This window comes from Meriones unguiculatus, chromosome 18 (genome assembly GCF_030254825.1).
Source record: "Meriones unguiculatus strain TT.TT164.6M chromosome 18, Bangor_MerUng_6.1, whole genome shotgun sequence".
NCBI lineage: Eukaryota > Metazoa > Chordata > Mammalia > Rodentia > Muridae > Meriones > Meriones unguiculatus.
Genome location: NC_083365.1, coordinates 5,604,726 through 5,617,182, shown reverse-complemented (window position 1 = coordinate 5,617,182; position 12,457 = coordinate 5,604,726). Strand labels below are relative to the sequence as shown.

The window sequence follows — 12,457 nt, the reverse complement described above, 5'->3', positions numbered from 1 at the left end:
GCTGACTTTCCCGAACCTGCCGTCCTAGGGAAAGAAAACGAAACCGGAGCGTGTGGAGGCGCGAGAACTTCTTGCAAGGGGTGGGACCTGCATTTCGACACTTTAGGATAGGGAGGGAAGAGCTGAGGATATTAATGGTAAATACTATGGGTTCATGGTATCACTTTTTAATTTCAATAACCTCTTGTTCAAGTGAAAATTCTCTATTTCCACATTAGAAATGTAAAAACTGAAACTCAAGAAGGGAATTTCTGGCAAGTGATAACAATACCCTAAACCCATCCACTCACCCACCCACCCACCCACGCGTGTAGACTCCTCTTGTCAGAATTTTTCCGTTTACTGGTCATGCTGTTGCTATTTCTTGTATGCCAAGACACCATAGTTCTTGAGTAAGGCCTGTCCCCGGTAAGAATCTGTACTTTCAACTGGCACCAAAGTGGCCATGGTCATTTCTTCCAGGCCACTGCTGTCTGAGGTGCCATCTAGTGTTCTCTTTGGCTGAGGGGTGCTCGCCTCTTTCTCATCATAATAATATTGGATCAGCCGCTGAACCCCAGCCTTCATTGCTGGTTTAAGAGCAGCAATGATTACCACACCAGTTGGTCCCCCTGACGTACCCACCATGGCCATCAAAAGGTCATAACCCAGATCTATGGCCCCATCCTGGCCTCGCTCCTTGGCCTTGTCAGGGCAGTTCCGAATGGCGTAATACAAAGCCGTGCCTAGGTTGTAGTAGGTCCCCACTGCAGGCAGCTGCCCAACCACGTCGTGCACGCTCTGTTCCTGCTCGTTCTCACAGTCCGGCTGAGAAAGGGAGCGCGGGACCCTCTTCAGACCTGGCTGCTCCCAGGCTAGGAGCTGGAGAGCTGAGGACAGGGCATCCACGGACACCTTCCAGTCCACATGTCCGTCTTTCTGGAGCTCTTGAAGATGGCGGATGAGGGCTTCTGTAGGCGCCACACCGCCCAGTCGGTAAAGCTTACGCTGCAGAGCCCAGACCTCAGCCCGGCAGCCAGCTTCTTCGAGAGCGTTCCTCAGAGCCAGGCCTACCAGGAACTTGGGGAGAGGGGGCATGTGAGTGAAGCCAGGCAGGGACTCTGGGAGCAGGACCTGGCAGGAGAAGGGGTCTGAGGAGGGCAGTTGGTACCCCAGCTCCGAGGAAAGCGGCATGGTGGAGACAGTTGTTGGCTCTCTGTCTGAAATGGCATCCACAGGACACAGCAGGTGACAGCAAAGTAGCTGCACAGACATTACAATGAGGCCACGCATGAGGCCATGCATGTCTGGAACAGAGTACCCTGGAAAAAGGTAGAACCCCAAAACATGCAAACCATTTTCTTGAAGGTTTATAGTCTGAAAGGAGCCCAAGATTTGGGGAACCCCCTCATCCATCCATGCTTTTGTTCTCTTTAGTAAAGGGATAGAATATGGGAAATGCAACACAATTTCTCCTTGGTCTCTGCCATTTCTAGATCGCAGAAACCTCCCTGTTTTATGCCTACCCATTTAGGGGGGGACCCAGATTACCATATAGTCGCATCATTGAGAAGAATAGTTGGGCAGGCTTGGTAGCTCCTCAGTCCTCCTTTTCTGCCCAGTTCTCTGTCCCATGAACAGAAGAGATATTTGGGGCCCGCTGAGGTGGAAGGGGCAGGACTGATAAGCTAGAGCAAACTCCAGCCCCTATGGTGCAGATGAGGCTCCAATGTTAACATTGGCCAGGGCCTTTGCAAATAAACCAGGACAGAAAAGTTCAACAGTGCAACTAGCTGCTGTAATGAGAGGGCATTGGTCACCTGGTCACTTAGGCAGGTGAGCTTGACTGCCACACACAGGCTGCTTGGGTGTATTGATACTCACCAGATGGTCTTTGGAGATTTCAATCCCACTGGAACTTCTCCACCTACATTCCCTTTATTTTTTTTGTAAGCATTTGTTTTATGTTATGTGCATGAGTGTTTTTCCAGGGTGTATGTAAGTGCACTGCAATGTGCAGTGCCCAAGGAGGCTAGAAGAGGGTGTTGGATTCCCTGGAACTGGAGTTACAGATGGTTGTGAGCTGCTGTGAGTGCTGGGAACTGAACCTGGATCCTCCGCAAGAGCAGTAAGTGCTCTTAACCAATGACCCATCTCTCCAGCCATTTCGCTTATTTTTGAAAGTTATGGGACCAGCCAGGTAGTGGTGGTGCATACTGTTAATGACAGCACATGAGAGGCAGAAGCAGATGGATCTTTGAGTTTGAGGCCAGCCTGGTCTACAAAGCAAGTTCCAGGACAGTCAGGGCTACAGTGAGAAACCCTGTCTCGAAAAACAAACGAAAACTTGTGGGACTGCTCACCAGAAGGCAATCATGCTTGGTCTTGGAAACTAGCCAATTACCTAGGGCTAGTGAAGTATAGATCTTGAAGGAAAATCTACAAGCAGCACTTTACTAACAGCATAATCCCTAAGTGCATTCCAAATATTTATCTTTATACCCACTGATAACTGTAGTCCTCATCCCTCATCAAGGAAACTTCTCTTTGCAACAGATGGAGACCATTACTGAAAATTGAAATCAATCAAAATGCAGAGCTGTGGAGCCCAGTCTCCACAAAACACTCTTTCCACTAAGGCTCAGGGAACATTGAAAAACAGTGGATGGAAAGATGCAAAAGCCAGAGGATCAGTATGTTTGCTGTGATTGTGTCTTCTGGAAATCTCAGAATCTATGCTTGTGAAGTCCTCCCAACATGACTGCCTAAGCATGAGCTGAACAAGGAGGACGCCAAACACAGGTGAGCAAGGGGAAGGAAAGGCTCATCCCTAGAAAAGGAACTACAGGCAACTGAGGAATGCTGATAGCAGGAGACATTGTCTTTTTCAGGGAAGAACAGTGATTAGATGTCCATTGCCAACTGGTCAGCCCTGAAAACATATGTACAAATCACATTATACAGACTGAACAGGTAACTTCAGAAACACATATGTATGCACATATTTGTATATAACAACAATTAATTTAAAAAAAGAGGCCATGAATTTGAAAGAGATCAAGGAGGGATATATCAAGACGGTCTGTCGGGAGGAAATGATGTAATAATAGCATATTCTCAAAAGAGTTTTAAAAACACATATTAGGAAAAAAGTTATGGGATATCTCACTAGTTTTAGGAGGGGAAAGCTAGAAGAAGCAGGCAGTATATATAACCATTCCATTTGCTTTGGTGTCTTCATGAACTGAGAAAACGTTGTTTTAATCTCATCATCTCCCATCTCCCTTCTCTCTACCACATCATTAGGAAGCCAAAAAGCTATGGTTTACAAAAGTGAAGCCTCTGGTATTTGCAAGTATTTCTGATTCTTCTGGACCAGGCTCTGTCTTCACCTTTGACCCACACTGTCAAACTGTTTTTCTGATACTGTTCACGCCATATCTCCTCGTGTAGGCTATGGTTATTGTGTAATTCAAATGCTGATTTCTATACCCCACCCCCATTTTCTGGTTGTAATCTTTGTTCCAAGAATTGCCTGTCACAATGTTGTGTAAACACTGCTCCCCAAGTGTCCCCTGGTGTGCCAATAAAGCAGCTTAGAGCCAATCGCTGAACAAGGGGGAGAATCTGGCCTGGACTTCCTGCCAGCCAGGGGAGGAGTTAGAGGAGGGAGTTGGGCCATGGGCAGAAGTCCAAGAGACATCAAGAGAAGGAGCTGGAGGAGTGCAAGTATCACTGGGCTGTACCCTGGGAAGAAAGCAGATTAGCAAGGAAGGTTAAGAATAGAGCAATAACTGCTTAGTTATTGTGTTGTGAAGCTTGTTATTAAACAAATATAAAAGAGTCCACAGACTTCCACACAGGTGCAGAGAACACATACTCAGCATATACACAATAACTGTATAAACTGAATATGTGACCAATCCATGGTATGGTTAAAGGAAAGATTTTTTTATTATAGATGTGAGAGAACAGCCAGAGGCATTTGAAAGAGCACAGAGCAGAGAAAGAAAGTAGTAGACTAAACATGGCCAGCAGACTGACTGTTCCTGGCCAGGGCTATCTTTTAGAGAGGGGAGATAGCAGGAAATAGAGAACAGAGAAAGCATAGCAAGTTTATTTCTGGGTATCTGGACTATACAAACTACCTCTTGTAGTTTGGGGAGTTGGAATTTCCTTTGGACCTGACAATAACAATAAACAAACAATTAACAATAAATATAAATAAACTTAAATATTGTAAATTTTCCATTTTTTAATTGTTTATGTATGCATATTGTTGGAGACAGTCTTACCACATAGCCCAGCAGCCCAGGCAGGTTAGTGTCCTTGGTGCTAGGACTACAGGTGTGTGCCATGACACTGAGTAAACGCTACAATGATGTTTTGAAAATAAACTTAAAAAAAAAAAGGAAGTGAAAAAAATAAGAGTTTTTCTTAGAATGAAGAAGTAGAATTTCAGCTTTTATAAATTTACAAGGTCAGACACACACACACACACCAAGCATACAAAGCCGGAGTAGACCACACTCCCACATGCAGTATGTACCTTGACGTTTTCCATATGCAGGAATCTGCCTTACCATCATCTTATTAAAACTCGCCATTATGTCACACAGCATCTTTTTTTTTGCTGTAGAAGCCTCAGGTTTAGGTTAGGGCCTCTAAACAACAGGTTCAACAACCGGGGTTCTTCACCATAGCCTGGATCAGATATGCTCTTCAGTTCACTCAAATCCAGCAGTGTTTTTGTCACTCAGTAAAGGCTTCTACCAGCATTTACAAACTACTCAACCTTCAGATGAAATGTAGCTTTTTAATGTTTCACTATTACACCATTAGATGAAGCTGACACATTTTGAGCCACCTCCCTTTTATTGCTCCCCATCCAACTTCTAAGTTAATTCAATGGGTGGATTAACTACAGAGGAAAGAGATACATGCAAGTTTTTTGGAGTGTTTCAACCTTTAACCTATCAAGAATTGTTACTGAATTTATATTCATTTGTGATCTTGAAGGCTACTATACCCAAATATCTCATTTTGAAGACGAGTTAAATTTTTGAAAAGCATTAATCTACTCTTAAGTCACTCAGAATTTCTGCCTTAACTGGAATAAGATTTGGGTTCATAGGTGCCAAGTAATTATCAACCTTCTTCAGATCTTATTTTATCAACAGGCTTCCTAAACTCCTGTGGCTCTTGATTTGCTATTTGGTTTTAGAAAGGTATGGTTTCTTTCACTTTGCTTTAACACATCCTTAAATATTCCCAGAATATTTATTTATTAAAATTATTTGAATATAGTAGCTCTTCTGTATATTTCCTAGCCAAGCCTTGCTATGCATCTGTCCTCTGAAGAACCTCCACCAGTCTTCTAGCATGTATGCAACTATAGACTCCATGTCCACGCAATCCCTAAGTGAGAGCCTTGATACAGGCAGCTTGGTCTCACAATAGGTTGCACTGCTGGAGAGTAGAATACATCGAATATACATTAATATTGTCAGTTTTCCACCACATATATTTTAGGTGGTTCCCACCATCTTGTCCACTAGATACACTGTTTGAGAATTAATAATGGGTAAGCTAAAAAATTGACATACTACATTTAAAAATAATAACCCAGAATCTCATGAAGATTCTAGAAGACTGATTGAACAAAAGTCTTTTTTATGGCTGCCCTCTCCTCAGTTCCAAATTATATAATGATTCCTATTTAAAAATAAAGTATTAAGGGGAGAAGAGACAGTGTCTAACATGAACTCAGTTGCCTGCTCCTTAATCACTTCTCCCTGGTGGGGAAACCTAGCCAGCCCACAGAGGAAGAGGATAGGCTAGCATTAGAGAGTAGGGAAGGAGGACTTCCCCTATCAGTGCACTAGGGGAGAAGGATAGGGTAGGAAGAGGGAGGGAGGGGGCTACAACTGAATACAAAGTCAATAAATTGTAAAAATAAATAAATAAAATAGTTGGAATCAATGGGAAGCTGAGAGGATATAAATCTATGGGCTCTGAGAAGATTTTGGTCTTCCACACTGTTCCTACCTCCACTGACTCAGCAGTTGCTTGTGGAAGAGGTTTCGGAGTAAAGATCACCAAAAGCAAGTTCTTCAAAGAGGTGTTTCAGCAAGGCAGGTCCAAGAAGACTAGAAATGAAGGAGAATCTTCAGCATGGTCCATGTCACTGTCTCTAAGAGTTGCTTTAACTCTTACCACTCTTTCCCACCAAAAATAAAATAAAATATAGCATTATTGATCACCAACCAAAATGTCAGCAAAGGAAAACAACAGTGTGTTACCTTGCAGACTATAATAGAGAATAAAAAACATACAGGCAGCTCACAGATGTGCAAAAAGACGTAAGTGGAGACTTTAAGAGGAAAATATTAAAACACTTGAATATTCTAATACCACATCCGTAGGAGCTGATAGGTGCTGGCAATTGCAAGGTGGTCCTGTTAGAATACCCAAGACCTCAGCTGACTCACAAGGCTACTATGCAATTTGTTTTTCATCTTCACATCTTTGTCAACTTCTCTTGAAGGGGTAGGGAGGAAAAAAAAAATCCAGTTACTATACAAAGTATTAACAAATAAGATTTGTTGTTAAAACCTGATATTTGAAGAATGTCACAAACCCAGTATCTGCTCACAATAATCTATAAACCAATAGAAGGCACTTAATTGATGTTTTTTAAATTATTAGAATAAAAAATGTCAAAAAAGTGAGTAAAAAGTATGTATTAGACAACTTTCACCACTATAATGAAACAACTAGCTCAGGCTCATAGTTAGATGTAAAAAGCCAAAGATCAGGTGGTACCATTGTTTAGGCCTTTGGTAAGGCCAATGGTGATGCATCATGCAGGCAGATCATGTAGAAGGATCTAGAGATCAGACCTTGACTAGGAGGCCAGGGTGGAAGGAGTGGTACCAGTGTAGCTATCTTACAACAACTGCCAAGGAACCCCAAGAAAATATCCTTCCAAACACACACGGGTAATTGAGCCAAAGACTTACTACTAGGTCCACTTCCCGAAGGTCATATCATATTCCTAGAGCAGCAACTGCAGGTCAAACCTCAATCAGAATCATCAGCGAAGAGCACTCATATCAAACCTAAACATTAGCATATGGCTACATGAATATCAGAGATAGGATCCTCTAAACATTAAAATTCCTGCCATAAGTTTGCTACAGTATCAAAGTGTTATAGTAAGCTTGTTTCTAAGGAGACCTAAAACAAGCCAGATAAAGCATTTGTTTATATTCATAAACATTTTATAAATAAAACAAGCAAACCCCCCCAACATCTGTTTGAAAATCATTAGACTGAGATGGCAGACATCTGTGTCACTGAGTAACTGGTTTTAAAATAAGATTTTTTTTTTTTTAGAAAAGTGTTTACACATTTAGTCAGGATTGCAGTTCTTTACAAAATGTTTTGAATATCCTTACATGGGTCAGTTTTGACATAATTTTCCTTTACAAGAATTAAATGCTGTAATCAAGAATCAGAAACACATTTTTCTTAAATTATATGAACAATTAAAATATGACATACACATATATGTACATATATATAGTTTTAAGAGGAAAATGTGTAGTGATCAACTTCGATACATTATTTTCAGAAACAAACAAATCTAAAAGAAATTTAAATCAGGTAAAGTTGTGAAGAATATATTGTTTAAACCATAAACTTGATCGTATATAGAGTGTTTACCCTTTTAATGAAAAGATTCAATTAGTTTAGATTGGAAAGCATAACCACTCTATCCTTAAAATCCAGGAGATGGAGAAATGGGAGCACTGGAGAACGAACATGTCTTGATGAGTTTGAGTTAGCCTGGGTAAAGAGCCATCTTGACCGGGAGCTGAATTCAGGTACCAGGAAATATCACAGAATGTACACCTGGCAGAAAACAAAGTTAACTCTCCTAGCAGCCTCCAGGAAATATAACAGAATAAATGCTTCATAGAAAACAGAGACAAACTCCCTGGCAATAATCAATGGGAATTGGTTGAGAATCAGGTGGGAAAATTCTCCCCAATGTTTCAGATGTGGTTTACAAAAATAGCCATTGTGATTATATGCCTTAGCCACTGTGATTGTGTGCCTCAGAAAAGGTCACCCTGCCCTGCTAAACTTCACCCAATTTTGTAACGCCAAGGCTTGCGTCCCCCTGCTTGCTGCCATGGAAACCCCTTGCTCACAGACTTTCCCTTTAAAAATCCTGTTCACTCAGAGCTCGGGGTCCTACTTCTCTACTGCTGCGCCAGTGAGACTTGGGTCCCGAGTTTGATTGCTCTTGTAATAAAGCTCTCTTGCAATTGCATCAAGTTGTCTCCTGGTGGTCTCTGAGGGTCCCGTGAACCTGGCATTACAGTCTTTATGAATCATAGTTGTGTACTCTGCAAGTGACCAGCTCTCAAAATGGTGGTGAGACAGAGTAGAATGGTAATCAGTAATTGGTTTGATAGTCCTGGTGGTGATGAATGGGATATGGGCGACTTCCTGCCAGTACACCCTCTCCAATGTCATTAATTCTAGATGCTACAGAAGTCAGAGACTTGAGACCTGTTCAAAGAATGACTAACAGTATTCACCTCCTGGGATTTCTCAGTCTTGCGGAGAGAGTCCTAGAATTACTGGAGTGGGGGTAGAAAATTGGATTGAAAGGGAAAATATTGACCAAGCATGCTACAGGAATTTCTGATAGGAGGAAGGGGCTTTAAGTAAAGGAGGAAGAGTGGAACTTGTAAATGGGGATTATTTCACTTCATGGCTGAAGGAGAACACTATGGAGAAACAGTGAAGTGAGTTCTTCAGGATGAGCACAGAACCAAGAATGAGAGGGCCAGAAAAGTGGGTCTTCCCTCAGAGATGCCTTATTTGCATTTTGTAAGACTTTTAGTGCCGCATTATTCTGTATTCTAAATAAAGACATACTGCAATGCATAATCGTGTTTGGGCGGAAATATCCCCAAAGGAAAAAAGTGGCCTCTAATAAAAAATGATTTCAAAATTCAAATAATAAAAAGTATTTTGTAATGTTTAATTCTCTTTTCTAACATCCTTAAACAATAAAACTTGTCTTTGTCTCTCAAGAGGGCAAAACACAAATTGTTAGTTTCCAGGGGTGAGAGAGAATAGGCACGGTGAAGATAGGGAAGTCCAGGTCACGATCTTAGTATCGAAGATTTTAGGAACATTCAGATATTTGCTCTTCACGACTCATGCTCACTGTGTATCTATTTAAAACGTCACTACATTATGATAAGGAGGTGAATAATACCTTCTCCACTGAGGGTGAAGCTTCAAAAGTGGTTGGGTTCTAAGTATTTTTCTGAACTACTGTTGAGAATAAAATTGAATTATATTTTAACCTCAGTAGTAGGTATAGAAAAATTAATATGCAGAATTACTGAGCTTAGATTTATTTGATTTAAGGAAAAACAGGAGACATTAGTATGTAGCATGATACAAGGGAGATTTTGTGGATCAGTCTTAAAATGTGAACCCAAATTCCCATCTGCCACCATATTCAACAAATGTTTATTAAGAGGTTACTATGAACCAGACACCATGGAGTATTAATTTTAAAAGCCAATTCCGTGTTTTCCACATATTGAACTGTGCATTAATTAGCTTTTAGTATTTATTGGCTCAATTTGTGTTGCACATGCTTCACCCTCCACAAACACAAGCCCAGCAAACACAACTCCAAATACACATTATGTACATATCAATTAACAAATTATGGGGTTAATTTAAACTTCCAGCTTATAATGAGAACATGGGTGTTAAGGGATTATTTAACTAGCAGGGACTGTTGTGCAGGTTACTAGTTATAAAGTTGATGTTGGTTCTGCATTAGATTGTTAGACTCATTTTAACTGATGCAGGAAGCACACACAAACAGCTGTCATTTATCTCATCTTCCCTTCCCTAAGGCTGCTAGTTAAATTAAAAGCTATTCCTAGTCTCTTACTAATTTATGTTTACTGAATTCTAGTCTTTCTTATCCTGTTCCTTTAAGATTTAATGACTTTCTGCAACTATGGACTAAGTATCACGCCAACTCTCTGTGTACCTGTACACACTCACAGGGCAATTACACAAACAGAGACCCTAACTGGGCCTCTGGCCTCTTTCTAAGTCATTATTTAAACATTAAAATTGTAACATTTTAGATATATAGAATATTTTTTGTTGTTTTGTTTTTGAGACAGGGTGGAAGTTGCTCTATAGACCAGTCTTGGCCTCAAACTCACAGAGATTGCTTACTTCTGCCTCCCAAGTGCTGGGATTAAAGGAATGTGCCACCACTTTCCAGCCACAAAATGACTTTTATAATATATGAAATGATTGCGTTTACAGGTGTTGCAAGTGATGTCTCCTAAGCAAGATAAGAAAGCAGCACAGAGGAGACCCTTGGAAGCCCAGGTTGCATGTGTGCCCATGATGCTTGGCACACAGCACACCACAGCGCTCACCCTCAGTGTCTTAGTTCCTGTATCCCTCAACCAGCACTAAAGAGATGATTCTATGGCTTGGGAGCTTTCTGTGCTACAATGTGCTCAGAAAAACAGGATATAGTCTACTCTGTGTTTGGCAGAGAAGGATGAAAATGTGTTTCCCAGAGTAGATGGGTTGCCAGTAAGAGAATTTCAAAAGAGACTGTACTTGGAGTTTTATATGTGCTTTTCCATGTATAGTGAACAGTCAGGGCCAAAGCCTGGAGAACTCAGGCCAAAGATTTAGCAATCAGGAAAGCCAACATAGTGGTTAACAATTTTAGTCATACTGCCTAAATTTTCATGGAAAAAAAGTAATTAGAGCATGTTACTCAATAAAAGCAATTTAATTAAGAAAGTAATGGTGTCCCAGTTTATCCAAAGTTGCTTTTAAGGATAGACACATTGTTCTAAGGATGTTATTATATTCTACCAAAATATATAAGAACATTTACTTGGCACTAGGAACATTTTTTTAAAAACATAAAGAAAAGTACAATCTAGATACTGGTTGTTTACCAAGAACTTGGTAATCAGACCTCAAAGGATGAACACACAGTTCAGAGTGTCATTTATTTTTTAAGATTAAGAAGAACATTCCTGGGCAGAGTGCAGGGAATCTTATGAAAGAAGAGGGAAATGGTAAGACCTGGAGAGGACAGGAGCTCCACAAGGAGAGCAACAGAACCAAAAAATCTGGGCACAGGGGTCTTTTTTGAGACTGATATTACAATCAAGGACCATTCATGGAGATAACCTAGAACTCCTGCAGAGATGTAGCCCATGGCAGTTCAGTGTCCAAGTGGGTTCCATAGTAATGGGGACAGGGACTGTCTCTGACATGAACTCAGTGGCTTTCTCTTTGATCACCTCCCTCTGAGAGGGAAGCAGCCTTACCAGGACACAGAGGAAGACAATGCAGCCAATCCTGATGAGACCTGATAGACAAGAATCAGAAGGAAGGAGAGGAAGACCTCCCCTATCAGTGGAACTGGGGAGGGACATACGTGGAGAAGGGGGGAGGGTGAGATTGGGAGGGGAGGAGAGAGGGAATTATAAGGTGGGGGATACAAAGTGAATAAAGTATAATTAATAAAAATTAAAATAAAAAATTTTGAAAAAAAAAAAAAAAGAACATTCCACACTACCTGGGCATAGTATAAGGACAAGCACCAGCTTCAGAATGTTTGGGCCATGTAAACTTTGTCCTCTAATTCTCCCTTCTAGAAATACTCAAGAGGGTTTTTGTTTGTTTCTTGTTTGTTTGTTTGTTTGCTTGTTTTTTAAACAAGAGCATCCCTGAGTTGTATAGCTTGTCCTTACAAGGAGACTGGCTATGATTTAGGTCAGGGTTTCTTTAACTTTTCCACTCATGACCCTTAACATCCTTAACAAGTGAGCTTTTGAATCCATTGAGGAAAAAAAAAAATCAAAGATTTATTTGTCTAATCAATTTATTCAGAATAGTTTTGACCTGAGTATGAGGTGTGTACCAGTAAACCGAGTACTCAGAAGGCCGAGGTAGGAAGAGTGAAGGTCCTGTCAACATGAGCTACACAATGGGTTCTGGATCAACTCAGGCTATATGAGACTTTTTCCAGAAAGTACTATTTCGGCACCTGTGTCGTATCTGACACCCAGTGGGTGAGCCAGCCTATGAGATGACGAGCTTCCCTTGGTGGAGTTAGTGGGCTTGCAGCCAGGGAATTCCTCAGCAAGAATAATTTCCCATTATTTACAAAACATTACTACTTATAGAATTAATATATATTCAGTTGTCTATAACTGCCTTTATCAATTTATTAAACGCACGATATAAATATAGAAAAGCAGCATCATTATCTTATGGGTTCCAAGGCCATAAATACTGATGATTACTTAGATGTTAACTGAGGATAGATGTATAAGCTGCTCTACAGGAAGCACAGTGAACAGTGAGACATTTTCCAAGTACA

At 40.9% G+C, this 12,457-nt stretch overlaps 1 protein-coding gene and 1 long non-coding RNA gene across 2 annotated transcripts; one reads left to right on the top strand and one right to left on the bottom strand.

Annotated features, from left to right (window-relative positions):
- The first annotated feature begins 11 nt into the window (after positions 1-11).
- LOC132649034 (uncharacterized) lies at positions 12-4,175 on the top strand. Its single transcript, XR_009587438.1, has 3 exons — positions 12-137; positions 2,536-2,781; positions 3,286-4,175. It is a non-coding gene; the product is annotated as an uncharacterized LOC132649034 (long non-coding RNA).
- Positions 152-1,688, bottom strand: Apof (apolipoprotein F). The gene is made up of 2 exons (XM_021654792.2): positions 1,531-1,688; positions 152-1,301 (listed from the first exon to the last, which is right to left on the bottom strand). Exons 1-2 carry the CDS (start codon positions 1,544-1,546, stop codon positions 358-360), a joined length of 960 nt encoding a protein of 319 aa, XP_021510467.1. The 5' UTR covers positions 1,547-1,688; the 3' UTR covers positions 152-357.
- Positions 4,176-12,457: the final 8,282 nt, after the last annotated feature.